At 43.4% G+C, this 17,585-nt stretch overlaps 1 protein-coding gene across 2 annotated transcripts in view; it reads right to left on the bottom strand.

The window, feature by feature from the left end:
- Positions 1-2,730: 2,730 nt before the first annotated feature.
- Positions 2,731-17,585, bottom strand: part of micu1 (mitochondrial calcium uptake 1) — a 28,882-nt gene continuing 14,027 nt past the window's right edge. The window contains exons 6-13 of one of the 2 annotated variants that reach the window (XM_084021295.1): positions 12,512-12,517; positions 11,684-11,798; positions 9,892-9,974; positions 9,327-9,527; positions 7,888-8,025; positions 6,378-6,486; positions 3,703-3,792; positions 2,731-3,555 (exon numbers count right to left, since the gene is read on the bottom strand). In XM_084021295.1, coding sequence (XP_083877421.1) covers positions 3,395-3,555; positions 3,703-3,792; positions 6,378-6,486; positions 7,888-8,025; positions 9,327-9,527; positions 9,892-9,974; positions 11,684-11,798; positions 12,512-12,517 — 903 coding nt within the window. In that variant the 3' untranslated portion in view covers positions 2,731-3,394. The remainder of the gene's footprint in view (positions 3,556-3,702; positions 3,793-6,377; positions 6,487-7,887; positions 8,026-9,326; positions 9,528-9,891; positions 9,975-11,683; positions 11,799-12,511; positions 12,518-17,585) is intronic. The other variant, XM_084021296.1, reaches the window with a different exon arrangement.

Genomic DNA, 17,585 nt, shown 5'->3' with positions numbered 1-17,585 from the left:
CTTTGAACTGACACCTTATTTACTTGGGACAGTTGTGAAGGTGGCGGCTGTGTCCACTGTGATGGATGTTCTGTCTCACTATAAACACCAGAGAACGGAGGCCCGTCAGCAGTGAGGTAACAGCAGAAGGCCACTCTTTTTAAAGAGGAGTTTTAGGATTGTGGGCCAAAGACATGCTGGCTTCCATGCTGCATAACGGGTTCTCATTTGTTCCCTCATCAGTTGAACAGAATGCATGCTAGCCTTTCATATTGGCTTCAATGTTATAAGTAGGCTACAAATATGAGACCATTACAAACACCCAGGCTCCCTCATGTGGCTCAAAAGTGTACTGCAAATATGTTAAATTAAAGACCAGAATATCATTTGGTGACACTAATAAAATGTCCTTGTGAATCTTTGGGAATGACTGCAACAGGACATATATTTGACACACTATGCATTGGTCATACTCAATCCCTTCCTGGCGCACTAAACACAGTTTGGGTACAAAAAAGGCTGGATCCTGCACTTCCAATTATATAAATAAAAGGAAAACTTCACACAGTAGCTAATTAACATTTTGGATACTATCAATCACTTTTAATTAAGCCCTAGTTTTACTGTAGCGTAACTAATTCACCTCCTTCCTCCTATAAAATATTCATCTCAGCCATATAAATAGCATAATCACACTAATCATACCCTTTAAATATATCACACAAGTCTCAATTACTACACAATAATAATAACCACAAACAACAAACACAGGACTTTCAAACAGGAGACCGTTGTTTGTGTCCCACAGTGTTATTGGATTATTTCAAATGTACGCGTTATCCGTGGTTGATGTAACATTTCTACATCGTAACTTTAAACCCAACCATGGAGTCTCACAAAGCTTCAGTACGTGAGCAGTTTGAATGAGAATGAACAGAACATTTTACAGCACAGCAGTCGTAACACTGAAATGATGTTAGCAGCTCTCCCTGCTCTTACAGAGCAGAGACTGGCCGTTTCATTTCCACGCTGCCTTCTTCCTGACAGTAACAACAGAGTGGATGTTGGCAGAATGTATATAAAAGAATAACTTGAATAAAGTCAGTGTCTTGCTTGTATTGCAGTACGTTTGATCTTCAGAGACGACATTACTTCCAACAGAGCCTCCCTTTTAAAATCTCCCTTTATCCTTAAACTGCACACTTCACACTGAGCTGACTGTTCTTACATTGCTGTAATAATAAATACGTTTATTATTTTTTTTCTTATAATGCTTGACAGATGGCACATGACACGTGGCCCTAATGGAGCGTACACATGCGGCATTCAGCGTGCAGAAAAAGCTTAATTCCTACGCACTCGAGGAACAGCACGTGCATTGTCCATACGGTCTATGCATCTACGCTCCTGAGGAAATGACGGTGTACATTTCTGGGCCCGCACGCTTTAAAGAGCTGTTGACTTTGGAGAGAGGTCTGCAGTCACTCCAAATATAGCCCCCTTTCCAATATCTGACAACAGCTAACCATTGGGCGTTGCTTCAGTGCTCACCAAGCAGGGGGACTTGACAGAGCGTGCTTGCCCGGGGTTTACACGGCTGAGCTGTTGACAAGAGGGGGCTGCCGTGCAGCTACTGTAGAGCTGTTACCGGGCAAGCTTTCAGTGCAGATGGAACCGTTCTCGGGACTCACTGCAGTTGGGCAACGCCGCCGGCAACATGTTGGGAGTCTACGAAGACACAAGATACAGGAGCATTTGAATGCAGAAGAAACCAGGGATGCTTCTGCTGCTATTAGTGCTAAAATAGAGGGAAAACTAATCAGTTTCTATAGTCAATTAATTGTTAGCCATTCATCAGACACAATCGCTGGTTTTATATCATTGCAAATAGATTTCTTAGGGAGGGGTTGGACTGTTGGTTGGATATAACAACTTAACTGCATTGTTTTTTAACAAGTTTGTAACAAAATATAGACTAAAGGATTAATTAGTTTGAAACAAAAAGTGATTAACAGATTAATTGCCTGTGATCATCACAGTCATCTGCAGTCCTAGTCATGGTGAAGAACTGCTGCTGGGCATGGCAGATTAAAGAATTGAGAATGACAAATATGAAAAAAACATTTTTTTTTAGTCCGCGAAAAAAGTTTTGGAATACAGGTGTTTTTTCGTTTCGCAGGAAAAAAGGTGTTGTAAAGTCGACAACAGTGAGGTTGTTCCATTAGAAATCATTTACAGATCAGTGCGATTGTAACACCAGACTTAAGCTCCGGAAAGGAGACGCCGGAGGAATACCGATGAGAGGCCCTTCAACCTAATCTCCAAGTACCACTTCCGTCTGTCAGTCACGGCGGGTGCAAGACAGCGAGCCAGTTTCAGGCCAGTGCTGCACGCCGCGTACCCAGGGACTCCAGGACAATCTTTTAATGGGCAGCAGAGGCCGAGGACTGCCCATCCTGCCCATTTCAATTAGACAAAAACTGCTGACCGCTCTTGCACATAAGCATCTTTTTCTTCCTTCTTGTGGCACACGCTCAAAAAAGGCACCACGTACAATCAGCCGAGCGGGTTTTGCTTTGAAATGTAACAAGCAGTCTCATTACACATGACGAATAGCTTCCTCGGTGCCCCATAGATTAGTCTCACTAATCCCCCCCGCTGTGCTTTTCTCCAAGTCAGACAGTGAAAATGAGACCATGACAGGACAACAATCCAACTTCAAGCAGAACCTTCCGTCGCTCACAAACAAAGCACTTTTCTGTTATTAAAAACATCTTTAATAGAGCATTACTTTGGACATCCGTCTTATATAAAGTGTTTGAGTGGGCAATAATAATTAGAAGAATACACACTTTGAACAGTACATTGTAGAGCAAGACGAGCATCATTGATCTTTGAGGACAAAATGAAGATGCAGCTGGAGCTAGCGGACTGAATGAAGAGGCATTACCACGATGGCGTCCAGCGAAAAAGAAAAATAACTGATATATTGACATATCACTACATTTATACAGCTGAAGATAAAATAAAAAACTGATTCCACTTGCCTTTTGCAGTAGAACGTTTTAAACACCGATATAAAAGTGCAGTTTTTTAGCATTTGACAGATGGTCACACATACCAACTGACACGGCAAAAAAAAGAAGAAAAAAAAACATGTATATTTTAAAATATTCCCATGATGCCTGGGACATGCGTGTGAGCGAAGCCTTTCAGGGCAGAGTGCGCTGCGCCAGCATGCTTCATCGATGGTTCCAACTACAGCAACGTGCGTTAATGATTGATGATGCCCCTCAGCCGCCGTGCTAATGAGTTCATTGCATTAATTGCCTGGTTAAATTTATCGAGACCCGTTGGAAGGTAAATGTCTTTTGATGCTGCCGGTGTCGTTGCTTTATTTCCCGAGATCCCTCCATTATGTCTTTGGCATGGCGAAGTCCCAGGCCGTGTCCTGGGCACACTTCCACATGGCACGCACCAGCCGAGTGAAGCCCATGTCCTTGGGTTTCTCCAGCCCACGCATGAGCCGCTGCTTCATAATTGCTATGAACTCCCTATTACTAAGCTCTCCGTTCCCTGAGGAAGACAGACAGACAGGGGAGGGAGAGAACGGGTGATGGACAGAGGAGAGATGATGAGATAATAGGAGATGACTGATTGATGATTTCCACCTGCGTCGAGGAACTTCTTGCTTTCCATAAATATAGTTAACCAGGTTCTTACCGTCGCAGTCGAACAGAGCGAACACCACGTCACACACGTGGTCCGACAGCTCCACCTTGGCCACGGTGCGGGCCACCTGCTTCATGGTAACTGAGGAACAGAGGGAACCACAGATAGAGGGAGTCACCATTTGTGGAAGCGATTAAAAGAGGTGCGAGTCACACGGGCCGGCTCATAAATGGCTCATGTGGAGGACGTTGTGAGTTAAAGTGCTAGGGATCGATAGCAGACATGACTCCCATTCACTATGTAGACTATCTGATAGAGAAGCAGAAAGGGATGGGGGGATGGGGGAGGAGTGGACAGCATCAGGATACCTAGCCGAGAATGATAATGAAAGGCTTCTGGGATCAGTTCAGAAAAACAAGTAGATAATAATAAAATTATGAAAAACTCAAGAGTCTCAACCGGAATGATCAATTATAAGATCCCCAAGGCTCACGAGCAAAGGAGCAACGTTAAAGAGAGACAGGCGGCTGAGGATGAAAAGAATAATATCCGACAAAATCTCCCTGCAAATGGCAAGACAAAAAGAAGCCCCGGCAGAATTGCTGTACACGGAATCTCATCAGTGGCCTTCTTTTCTACCTTTAACAATGTGCAGTTCCAGATAACGCCCACATGAGGAACCGCACTTTAACGGCTGTGAAATCATCAGATTCGAGAGCGAGATGAAAGAGATAGAAGACAAAAAGAGAGAAAGAAAGACGTAAAAGAGAAGACACGATTCTCTCTTTTAAAAGGAATACTTCACCCACAAAATGACCATTTCTATAACTGTTAAGTACCGTGTGTTGGCGTGCATTCAAAGAAAAAAATGTCTGCATAGACAGCTGGAGTCCAGTGTTTTAAATAGGAAGGTTTCAGACTTGGATTATACTGCAGGAGTTGTGTTAGAGATTGTAAATGGATGTTTTTTTTATTTTGGTTTCTGGCTGTTATTAAACACTGCCTCTATAATTAAATTCATGTCTCCATTTTTTTATTCTTGGTTCACGCAGACGTGCAAGAAAAAAAAACTTCTCTTTAATAATTCAAGGCAACACCAGGAGGTTAACTGATGGCCAAATGATGGTCGTATGGGTGAAGCATCCCTTTAAAGGACAGGTTCGTGGCACGGACAATGAGAGGATGGAGCTCATTTGCCTGGTAGCTCTGAGCAAACCTACAGCAGCCTGATGTTTTCGATGCCCCCTGTACAGCACACTCACAAACACACCAGCACAGACGCACGGCTTGGTTCTGTTATTGCAGCTGAAACCAGATGCTGGAAACAAGCACCTCGGGTAGACCCTGCACTCCCTTACAGCAGAAGCCACTTCATCACTGAATCAGAGCTAATGGATGTGCTGACACAAAACATATGGAAGCGTATTGAAAGGCTGAATCACTGTAATAAAAGGAAGAAAAACATTAAATCATCAAACTTGCCATATTATAATAAGCTACAAAGCTTCCCTCACATTAAATTGACTTTCATTATTAGGATCTGACAGACAAATTAATTCAGTTCAAATAAGCGTTGATGAAGATAAAGGAAATAGGACTATTCAAAAAGACCAATAATTAAGTGTCAAATTGCTCATTAAATTAATCATTACAGACACATTGTTAGGGAGTGAGAACGCCGGGTCAACCAGTCATTTCTCCGTCTGAATCCTAATCCTTTAGGATTTCCATGAAATTAAACCACATTTGCGATACTATAAATGGTCAGCATTCTTTCTACAACAGCCATGCAATGCATTAACGTTTCATAATTAACACTTAATGTGGCCGTTTTGTCATTGTTTATGTATTTCCACATAATTCATTCAAATTGCCTTCACACGCAAGGATTTCACAGGAAACAATGCATGCATGTAATTATTTACTGTTCACTCTCTTTATTATGTCAGAGCTATAAACTAAATATACAACTGCAGCTGTTTCATGTAAGAGCATTGAACCGGCGAAACAAGAGGCAGCTTTTACTATGAAGATGTGACGGGAAAAGCAATATATATATTTGTCAATGCAGCACGCAGGACTAACCTTGATCGGTTAGAAAAATGTGTCTACAAAACAAGACAACATTCATTTTCTGCAAACAAGACGATGCTCAAGGAAAGATATTCTACAGCACTCAATGTTACCACAGTAACCACAAGTGTTGCCAAATCAACCAGGACTGAAATAATCAGGACTTACAATGTTAGCGTCTTGCTTGAGCGTACTTTAGAAGTGTTGCTACCATCTAGACCCCAGCATACAGATGACATGCAGCCTCCGAGTGCAGAGGAGGGAAAGAGCAACCATGTAGTGATGGGTCAGCCCATTCCCAACCCTACTCTCCCTCCTCCAGTGATCATGCTGGCATGTGTCAGTGGGCATCAGCAGCCTGCGTGATTTGTCATGTGTGCGTGTTCATGGTTCTTGGATTTTAGCATGCGCTCTCCTGCAGGCCTGGAGGAAGAGGCGGTAGATACATGGATGGATGGACAAAACCGATGACAAATGGCCGAGCAAGGATTGGGAGCAACGCCAGGCGAAAGAAGATGGCGAAAGTGAATCTGGCTGGCGGAGTGTTAACAGCTCTGAGAGACAGAGGGTGAAAGTGACAACAGTTGAGTCTAAAGGGGAGTAATTAGGAGGAAAGACGAAATGTCAGAGGAAAAGGGCGACTGTGGGTGTACCTTTATCTATGGAGGCTCCAGCCATGTGGTAGAAACTCAGGGCCGTGTCCACGTCGTTCACATTCTTGAGGAAAGTGAAAAAATTCTCCACCTCCTCAAATGTGATGCCCTGCACAAGATGGGAAAAATATCACAAAATGAATCTGGGTGAGAAACTCTGTGACAAGCCAGCAACGAGCACTGTCAAAAAATGGGCCAAAAACGTCGTCATTACAAGAGCTGCGACTGCACAGCGACATTTTGGGAGCAGCTCAGCAGTGTGACACAAACGACAAGACCAAGTGGGCAGAAGCACACCGACACACATGGATGAACATTGCGTTGTCATGGAAGGCCGGGTAAACAGACGGTCTAAAGACACACGAGCACATATAAAAAGAGATGAACAGACACAGAGCTGCCACGCTGCTGATGAGCTCATTTGCAAAGAAAAGTGAGCAGCTGGTCCCGGGCTGTAAATAACAATTTTCTCATTTACATTACAGGTTACTCCAATGCTGGGAGACTGGAATGGAAAAAAGAGGGGGCAAACTAGACTGCTTACTGCAGTCTAATTCCTTAGAGAGACCTGGCAGCACCAGCCTCATCTTTTTCTCATGCCTGGGAGGAGCGGTGGCTTGCCGCCGTTCTTTTTTCTGCTAAACACTGCATTTAACCATCAAATGTGCCTTATCATAGCCAATGTGATGCTTGCCATCTTTAGGGGGAAGAAATCAAAAGGGATGTATTTTTGCTGCAACTCTTCTGGGGATACGAGATGCATGGGCGTAACTTCACTCAATTGACTGATGGGGCTCATTATGGTGAAGCAGAACAGGCATGAAACTGAAATTTGTGCAAAGCACTGGAAATGGGGAAAGGGATAGGCATACACTGGAGTTGACTCAGAGGAGTTCTGCTTCTTGAACATTTTTTACACTCTTTGGTCAGTCCCAGCAGAGCCATTTATACTTGCTCAGAGCAAAGTAGTGGTCTTTGGTGAGAGCATGTCTAGGGGAAGGAAAGTGAAAACGTTTTTTTTTCCTGCAAGAAACCATTTATCTGAAGTAAGCTTGATAAGTATACTGAGGATAATGAGTAAACTTCTTAAAAGACTTCTTAAGTTGTTGATAGGTTGAGAGAAGATCAACCGAGGACATTAAAAAGGCCTGAAGGCTTCATTGAGAAGCTCAAAGAGGAGACCGAGTAATTGCGCCCTGCTGCTGCCGAGGAGCACCAGGCTGCTCTGTATTTGGCCACCACAAACAGAGATAGTGGAAGGTAGGATAGTCGGAGAGAGTAAGTGTCGCTCAGGTGGATAATGTTAGGCTACGTATCTCCCAGTGATGTATTACCTCTCACCCAGTCTGCCTCACACACACAATCTCCTTCTCCCTCAGGCACACACACACACCATCAGTCACACATCCTCGCATGTAGGCCACTTAGTTAAAACACTCCACATCACCAAATCAATCACTTATCTCGGAGTTCCATAAACGCATGAATGAGTACAGGCAGATTTATCTACCTGTGCGTCCTTAAACATCTTCTTCAAGCCCTTCTGCATCTGCTTGAGTTTACGGGACTGGACGCCACTGTAGGCCAGCAGCATACCCCCAAACTGTCTCTCACTGATTCTGCCGTTCACGGGGTCGTTCCTCTCGAACTGAGGGAAAGACGGACGGATGGAGAATGAGTGTTATGCAGAGTCAAAACAAATTAACGGGGAGGAGGGTATTGGGAGATGGGAAACGGTAAATACTGGTGTCAGGCTTCAAGTTGAATCACGCCTTTGGTGACACTAAATCTGCATGTGCATGCTTTTTTTATTTTTATTTTGACAACCAATGGAGCGTGGCTTAACAGCAGTGGGCCGTGGCTGTGTCAGGTCAATCCAGTCGATTTATGTCTGAGCCTAAAAGGCTCCCGCCATCTTTTCTTTCTGAACGTGCCAACCTTTCAAAATGTTAATTTGGCACATTTGAGAGAGGCAGGTCATGACTAAGCTAAAATAAGCCTGAAGAGAAAAGTTTCAAGCAGGACACACGTAAGTACACTAACAATTAGTAGACATTTTTCTGTTATTACATTGGACAGGCTTGATAAAGTGATGATGATTATGCATTCTTGCATTTTTAAAATGTGAAAATTATGCTTTGAAACCATACTGTAATTCCAGCTTGATTGGGAATTCATAAATAAGGGGTATCATAAGAGTTATGAAGACTAGAATATGAGAACGTAAGTCAGCACCCAGCAAAAAAAAAAACTGCCACAGCTGGTGAAATGTGGCCTAGGGTGAGCTGCAGGGTCAGCAAATAAAGACAGAGAAATTAGAGCATCGAGCACTTGAGAGCAATTCTACAGACACCGATGTTGGCGTCTAAATTTGTGGCGTTATGATTTCCCTCTCTGAGCATTATGGTATCATTAAGACCTGACAGATAGCGCTTTCTTTCTGGCAGATGCTCCATCCCAAGTGCTTTTCTTGGAGGCACGGATGACACGTGCCCATTAAGGTTCAGTGTATCACATAGGATTCACTATTCATGCTAATTAAATAGATTACAATAACCATATTAAATAACAATCAGTTGCTTTTACTGTCGAGGCAGCGGAGGGTTCTGGTGTGAGACAGAGTGACACCAGACTAAGGGGGAGACGAAGGGAGTGTGACACTGACCAATGGTTACAGACTATCCACACTTCCCATTGTCATCCTCTGCCCTTGTTCTCCCTTGTATTATGCAACATTCACCTGTCACTCAACTCCTTGCTTCTCCACTGGCTCTTGAACACTTTTTGTTATACATGGTTTACATCCTTCCTTGCTTCAATTTACTTCCTCCGAGTCTCCTGTCAATTTACATGTGTAGTCAAATTACATTTGTACACGATACTACAGTAAATCAGGTGAAATGTCTCAGCATAATACCCTCTTTCTCCACTCATTCACTTTCCTCTTACCTCTAGCTTGAGTACATCATGCTGCAGTTTCCTCTGAAACTCCAGAAAGCTGCCGATGGTGAGTTTTCCCTTCAGGTCTTCTCCAAAGAAGTAGGTGGTGAGAGCAGAGCTGCAGCCGGCTGTCTTCAGGGTGTTTCCTGTGGTGGAGCGGTCGCGGTGTCGCATGCCCATACTGGTCTGGGAACGAATGATGCTCTGGACCTAAGGATGGAGGAGGGTGCCATGTAAACAAGGGTGAGGATGTAGATTAGGTTTCAGAAGTACTTGGGACTTTGTGGAATATTAGCCTGTTATATAAGGGTTTAAGATCCAAATAATACTATACATGTAACACTGTACATCAAAGACCCTTTGTAATATATCAGGATCTTTACCTCTAGATGTCAGAGTGGAGCGCACAGCACTTGTCACAGTGGTGAACATCAGCCTACCTTCATCTACCTTCATCAGTGTGCATTACTGGTTACAGTGATGCAATCAGTTGCTACTGTAGTTCAAATGTGTGGGCTGGCTGTTTTAACCATACGTCTCAGTCGATGTGTTGATTTTGTGCATAACTACGTACCTGTTCAAACTCCTCCAGGTCCACCTCTCCGTCACCATTCAGATCAAACATCTTGAAAGCGATCTCAAAGTTCCTCTGGGGAGCTGGACACCACGGGACACAAAAACACATTCTGAAATCAATACAATCCACACAACTTGGGAATAACACATTCCACTTCATCCAGCCAGCTTTCATCATACCCCCAGTGATGCATTATGGGGCACTTTAGATGCTCTCTTTTTAAAAATTAAAGCCAAGACAAGCCATACGAGACCCTGCACTGTCTACATGAGCTAATCTGAAATTAAAAAAATACAATTTGCTGTGTTTTTTCCCCCTCATTCTGTGTACATTTTCTACAAATGGCATTTGCTGTACCTCTGATACTGTCGCTGTAATGACTACATGACAAGGGTCACTGAAATTAGTTTTCAGTACAGCAGGATGACAGTAGTTCAGCATGTTAGCATCCACAGACTGATAATGAAATGCAAACAAACAAAAATGGGGAACGTTTGGACAAATGGTTTTATATAGTTTATACACAGACACAATTCCAGTATTTCTCGGTCTCTCTGTGAACCCAATTGGTCCATCTAGATCCAGGTTCTTCCCAAGGTATCTACTTGTTATAGGGGAGGTTTTTCTTGCCACTGCTTGTTCATGCAGGAATGTTAGGTCTATATGAAAAGTGTCTCAAGATAACTTCTGTCATAATTTTTACGCTATATACATTTAATTAAATCATGGCACTCTATATAATTATTGATGTGATTGCAATGTAAATTTTGCATATCAGATATATGGGTTATACAAAAACAAATAATGTTAACCCTCCTCCTATATCTTGAAGGATAATAAATATGTTGTTTTAACATTCAAACCTATTCCATAGTGCATACATTTCATGTATCATACATACTGCTGCTTCTCAAATATCACATTGTTCACCTGAGGAAATACAGAGCCACAGCAATATTATTCACACTCTCATAGATTTGGTAGATTATTTTCAATGCTTCACTTTTAACTACTGTTAACTACTATGATAATTTATTGCTTTAGCAATCCAACTCCTTTAAGTACATTTTAAAGATTAATCAAGTCTTATCTGGCAGAGGATTTAACAGTATAAAAGCAGTAAATATGTAACACTATAGGGCCTGAACCAATGTGCGTTGGTTTGGAAAAAGCCTCCTTTGTACTATTTTTGTGGCCGTGCTAAATGGATTGAAACCAACCACAAGGCATTCTGTCATGTCTGCTTATAAATGACTTGTCCTTGAAAACTTCCCCAGAGACTTTCTCCATATGAACGGATTATAATAAATGGTGGCGCTAAGCTGGGGAAACGACTTTACTAGGCTCCGGCGAGGAAGGAGTAGGAGTTTCATTTTCATTATCGTGAACTCTGACACATTTAGAAAGGAGGTTTTTCATGTGAAATTTACCCCCTGCATTCCCCACCAATCCAGCTGAAGCAAACAGATTGTGTGAAACATCGCCAAGGCAGCCAGCTTGGTAGACACACATTATTAACTTTAACAGAACTGGAGATCACAGGGAACAGAGCAGCCAGCTCTGTAACCAGGCTTATAATATCATGTTGGAAAATGTCTCTGATTTCTGTCTTAAATGCAGTAAAAAAAGAAAAAGAAGAAGCCAAGTACAGAGAAGTCAAAAGAGAGATCTTGTAGGGATTTGATTTGTATCAGTGTGTAAGATTTTAAGGTTGTGGGGTTGAATGGAATAGGCCATATAAGAACCATTAGTGCTCTGTGCAGTCTGCACAGTTGAACGATGTACTTACTGGACAGCACAGTGGTGAGGAAGATGTAGTCAGAGAAGGAGATAAGGCCGCACTCTCCCAATGAGTAGAATATGCTGTCCTCATCTGCAAACTTCTCCCTCTCCTGGGCGATCTTCTGCTCATTTAGGTCACCAAAAAGAAAAAAGGACTGAAGTTATCTTAAAAACTTTTTACATGATCAAACAGAAGCCTCAGAGCTTTCACAGCTGCCCAGTGTGTGTGTGTGTGTGTAAGCAAGTGTGTGTGTGTCTGAGAGTTAAACTCAATCAGAGACAGCACACACACATACTGTACTTTGACACACACACACACAAACATATTAAAAGTAGTACATAAGGATGATTATGGATCGACGGGTTATCACAAGTACAGTCATGCAAATGCTGCATACACATGAAACCGTACAGACAAGCGAGGGGTTGTAGTGATTAGTCTGAGGTCAGTTTGAATAAAATACACATTATTCACCAGACGCTGTACTCACAGTGTGAAATTCACATAAAGAGAAGGGAAAAACATCACGAGAGACTGCAGCACAAACACACACTATTGATTAACCATATATGGAACACAACCAAAATGTATTAATCGATAAAAACTTTAGCTCTCTCTTTCTCACACACACACATTTCTCTGTTAGCATGTGTATATTCACAGCATTGCATGAAAGAGTGACTTAACCACATGCACACAACACACTCAGTGATAGACACTTGAAAGACAGCGTCCGCGGGACGCTCCATCAAACAAAGTGGACAGACGGACAGAGCATGCCTTGGGAGGGGGGGGGGGAGGGGGCTGGGCCACGCTGAGCCCACGTGGAGTTACCTCCGTCTGTAAGAGGTCCAATTCAGAGGAGGAGGAAGGAGGAGAAACAACGGTTAGAGCACAGCGAGGCCTCTGCTGTCTTTAGCAGGGCCTTGAACGACAAAGACACGCTTGTGCATTCAAATTGTCACACACACATACACATACACAGAAAGCATCTGGCTCAAAACAAGAACATTGCGGGATACCACTCAAATTTAGGATTCAATCATGTCTTGCTGTCTGCAGTCTGTAAGCAAAGACTGTGATGCAGCTCCGCTAACAAATCTGTTATGACAATCAGTTATACCTATTTGTCTGTAAAGTCTGCACATTGGAAATTAAAGCAATGTACATGTTTCAAACAGGGACATGTTTGAATGAATTAGGAAAAACATATGAATTCTCAAATTTGGTGGCACCCCCCTTCATAGCATATCATAACCAAATGTTTTCAAATCATTCCCCATGAACCGACTCCCTCCTCAAGAGTAAACAGACAGTAAAATGGCTGCTAAAGATAATTGGTTTAGCTTAGGGAAAGATATGACTGTTCCCACTTTGGGGCCTTGACTCTAGAAAATAGTGGTTTCTACTGTAACATTTATTATTGATTGTATCTACTGTACATTTACAGTATGAGGGGAGAAGGGAGTGGGAGAGAGAGAGAGAGAGAGAGAGAGAGAGAGAGAGAGAGAGAGAGAGAGAGAGAGAGAGAGAGAGAGAGAAAAAAAGTTATTTTTGGAGCAGTGCTACTGGTTGAGAGACAGAGACAGACAACAAAAAGCAACATTTTTCATTCCCTGTGTTTGCATGTGTATAAGTGTGACAGAATACTAGAGAGGGACTGGTATGTGCAGGTTGAAAGAATGAGTAAGAAGGGAAAGTGAGAGTAAAAAGAGGTCGGTATTGGCTGTAGAGTTTGGGACGAGGTGAGCGCAAACAGAGCGCCACATAACTATGCGCATGAGAGACATAAGCACACTGGGCCTCATTATAATGATCAGAACAGAGGCACAGAGCACATAAGGCATAATAACTTTAAAAAGAAATAGTCAAGGAGTCAAGGACAAAAACGTCCCCCTGCAGAATAGCCAAGAAAAATGCATCCAAATATAATTGGCAAAGAGGAACCAAAAAGAATATTCAGCTGATAAAAGAAGCAAATGTGTGTATGGGCGTACACAACCAATACAAATATGGAGCTTTTCCTCTACCCTGATGGAGCCACGTGCCCCTGGACAACACAACTCTCTTTTAGGATGAAGTAGCCACAGACTTCCCTGCTGAGCTAACAGTATAGCGTTCACATCGCATACACAACGTGCTGCCATACTGTACATCTCTCCAACAAACGTATGATGCAACACTGTGCACTCTCTCGAGCAGGCACAGAGGGATGGCAGTGTGTGTATCAAGCTGTGGGTTTAACCTCGGCTTTTAAGCCTTTTTCGTAGAGCTTGTGGCTCTGCTGTAAAAACCACGTCCCATCTTTTGCCCCATCCTTCCGTCACTGATGCGAGCCTCAGCTCCCCACTGAAGTTGTGCCTTATTAGGTGCTCCGGCAACTAGCCTGTCAGCAGTACAAAAATGGAGATGTATAATTCAAACGAATGGTAAAACACGTTTTACCTACAAGAGATGCCTATTAGGTTATTTAATTCCCCGGACTCTGCGTCTCATCAGTTTAGCCCTTCATCAGTTTTGATTCATGCACCCAGAGGACATTAGGCCTATAAAATATGCGGCTGCAATAAAAGATCCCAGCTCCACTGGAGTCTGTATTTAACAACCACCGTCAATTTTTTTCCCAAACTACTAATTTTCAAAAGACTGTAAATTTAATTGCTGCAGTACTCAAGTTAATTAAAACCTAACACCTCATCTGTCAGTAAGCGTGTCTGTTGATCAGTGTCAACTTCGTTACGCTGGGGTGATTTTTTTTTTTTTTAATCTCTGGCGTAAGCTTGCTCGTGTGTTCATACATGTCTGCATGTGTCAGCTATGCTATGGCCAAGACCACGGGCTGTGTCCAGATGATGGACTCAACAGTCCAACTAGCCTGTGAGCTGAGGCAGAAACATAGTTCTGACAGAGCTGCTGGCTAGATGGGGCTAGCGGCTGGGCGTTGAAATGTAATGCTACCCATGTACGGCCTGGGTTAAGGGTTTGGCCAGGGGCCAGGGCTAATCTCTGCTGTGCACCAGGCGACGGAGCTGCCCGATAGCTGCCCTGGCCACATTTAAACTAGCTGAAACTTAAACGAGTCCAACAAATGAGACCCACACGAGTTAAGCAGAGCCAGAGGCATGCATGCATGCTAAAGGGACTGTCCTCTCCTTCTGCTCATTTCACACAAGAGCCAAGGAAACACTTTCCAAGCACACCATTAAGAAGTGATGCACTTGAAAACTTGGGACTGCATTGAAGATTCTTCTCACATTCTAGGATTTTTACGTATCATTGTTAAATTCCACTGAGAAATTAAATGCTTCTACAACTTTATAGTACCTTAGTTTCTACCACTCTTTGGCTGGAGAAATTCTCAACAAATAATCAACATTTTAAGAAATTCTATCCCTTTGTGAGCCTTCTATTACTTCCAAACAAATCTAAATAAGGTTTAACTAAAACAAAAAAACCCTATCAATTTTCTGCAAGCTTTACATTCGTTATTTATGCTGCTCCACCAGCACTTTGTGTGGCCATGCGGTCGGCTTCGGAGCCGACGGCAGCTAAGACTTGGCCCTCTCTAATACCACTCTACTGGCTGCAGTGCTTCATTATTGATTGGATCTGTGACCCTTTCCAACACTGCAGCTGCAGACATCCCGATAACGGGAAGAGACGAAAAGAGGGAAGCGGCCGGTGAAAGAACTGGACATGAGACACACAATAAGTGTTAAATCTTTAGATTAACTATCACATAAAAGACAGTGACTTTTGTCGTATGTCATAGAGCTCTGAGCAGTCTCCTCGGTGTGTCACAACAAAGAGATGAATTTATGGGTCTAGGCTAAAGCCTGCCACTGATGATGAAAAGCTCAAGCGGCAAACAAGAGGATATCTGCCCCCACTCTCGTCTATGTGTTCATGTGTGTGGTCATTGTGCGTCTGCCTGAGTGATGTCTGTCCCCAAGCGACCTCACATCTTTTGTACAGGTGAGTCTTGCGAGAACGTGGTGTACTGGAGCGCTACACCATTGGGGATATAGTGATGTGTACATTGTGACAGACGGACAGCGCGGAGTGAGAAAAAAAAGGGGGAATGCATTAAAAATGTATCGGTACCTTTATGCTGCTTTGTATGATCGTGTAGCTCTGGGGTGTCTGTCACTCTTTGACAGGTTCGTTGACAGACGTGTTTCGAGGGGGAAAGGGAATTCGGAATGACCTGCTCGAGGGTAAAGTCAACCCGGGTCCCCAACTGACATTTCTGAAAGGTGGCTGAAAGCTATCACCTTGTGTAAGTGCACTTGACCTGTGCCCAACAAGTCACCGTCTCAATCCAAGGTCCTAAGAAAACCACACAAACTACATGATTGTATATTATTCCCTACTCTGCTGTAATACCAAAGAACAAATCTTCCCCTTTTATATGTTACCTTGCCCAAAACTCCAGTCTGTAGGTAGGTGGGCGAGTGTGTGGGTGGAGAGAACACTGATGTATTAGCTTTCCATCTTTAATCCCAGGAGTAACTGCAGAGCAGGTGTACCGTTAATAACTCGTAATTAAGCTGGGAGCATAATCAGAATAATGTACCCTGATGTGGAACGCTCAATAAACAAATTTTAGTCACTGGGGAATGGCAGCTGTCTCAGGACGGGAGAGGAGGAACAGAATTAACTGACCAGTTGTACAGACGACCCAACCTCTTATTACTTTAGATTAGGAGAGGAGAAAGAGATGGAAAAATAGAAAGATTAGGAGTGTGTATGTATATTTTATAGAAACAAACATTGACAGAGAGGACAAAGACATGTGAGAATAGAAGACGGTGTTAAAAAGATGGAGAAACAGAGCGGTGACAGTCCGAACAGCAGCCCCTGGGAGCTTCCTGTGAAATCTGAAAGAGTGAACATGACAACGGTTGGTGTGACAAGAGGCTCATTTGCATCGGAGCAGCCCCCCTTCCGCACTCCCTCTGAGTGACAGGTGTCTGCCGGCCATCGCCACCGCTGCTGGCACACGGCAACCGCCGTGGCTTCAGATGCCACAGCATGTAGGAACAGTTTGGATACATCGTAGAAGTACGGACCAAGTCCTGCCTTTAGTGACTCTAAACCATGCTCTACAGAAAATCATGCAGCACTGACATCCGGACAATCCAGAGGATGGATTAGTGAAGGCCATCAAGCACATCAAAACAGCCCCGACGTTAGCTAAAAGAGGCATTTCCTGGGACCGAAAACCACCCTGTGAGGCCACCATGCGCAGAGACGGGGCGCCACCACCAGCTACTTTCTCCGTGAGACGCAGGCAATAGAGCAGTGCATGCTGGGGAAAAAGGCTAGAGTGCCAAAGCGTGTGGAAAGCTAGAGGTCATATCTCTTAGAAGGGATGAAGGATAAAAGGTGTGTTTATAAAAGCAAGGCAGAGGGAGTGCAGGGGAACAGCACCGCTATGATTTGGCATCGAAGGATACAAGTTGCTAATGAACGACTCGTTTTAGCTGCTCTTTGCATCTCAGCTTTGCAAGACTTGACGTTTAAATGACTATAAATGCGTGTGAACTTTACTTTGGGGCACTGGCAAATGTGTAAATTATGTAGCAGTGCTGCAGTGTTTAATAATCCCTGTAGAGGCAAAGTATAGTGTTCTCTTTCAATAATTCAGCATGGAAGGCATGGCACGCAGCTGCCTCTAACAAGCTATACAATGGGGCACTGGGGAGGTCTACAACACAAAGTCTTATAACAATACTCAGTTGGAGTTTGTGCACACACACAATGGAGTGTGCCCATTTCAATTCCTGCCATTCCCCGTCATTATGAAAAGGTGTGCACAGGTTGTAACCTGCCCTTTGCGTATCTTTGCATCATCCTGACTGACGGAGGCATTTAGACCTGCTTTAAGGCCAAATCATTTAGTAGA

The sequence above is a fragment of the Eutrigla gurnardus genome, assembly GCF_963514095.1.
Source record: "Eutrigla gurnardus genome assembly, chromosome: 11".
NCBI classification, from domain to species: Eukaryota; Metazoa; Chordata; class Actinopteri; order Perciformes; family Triglidae; genus Eutrigla; species Eutrigla gurnardus.
The sequence above is the reverse complement of the archived record's forward strand: the minus strand, read 5'-3'. Positions and strand labels throughout refer to the sequence as shown.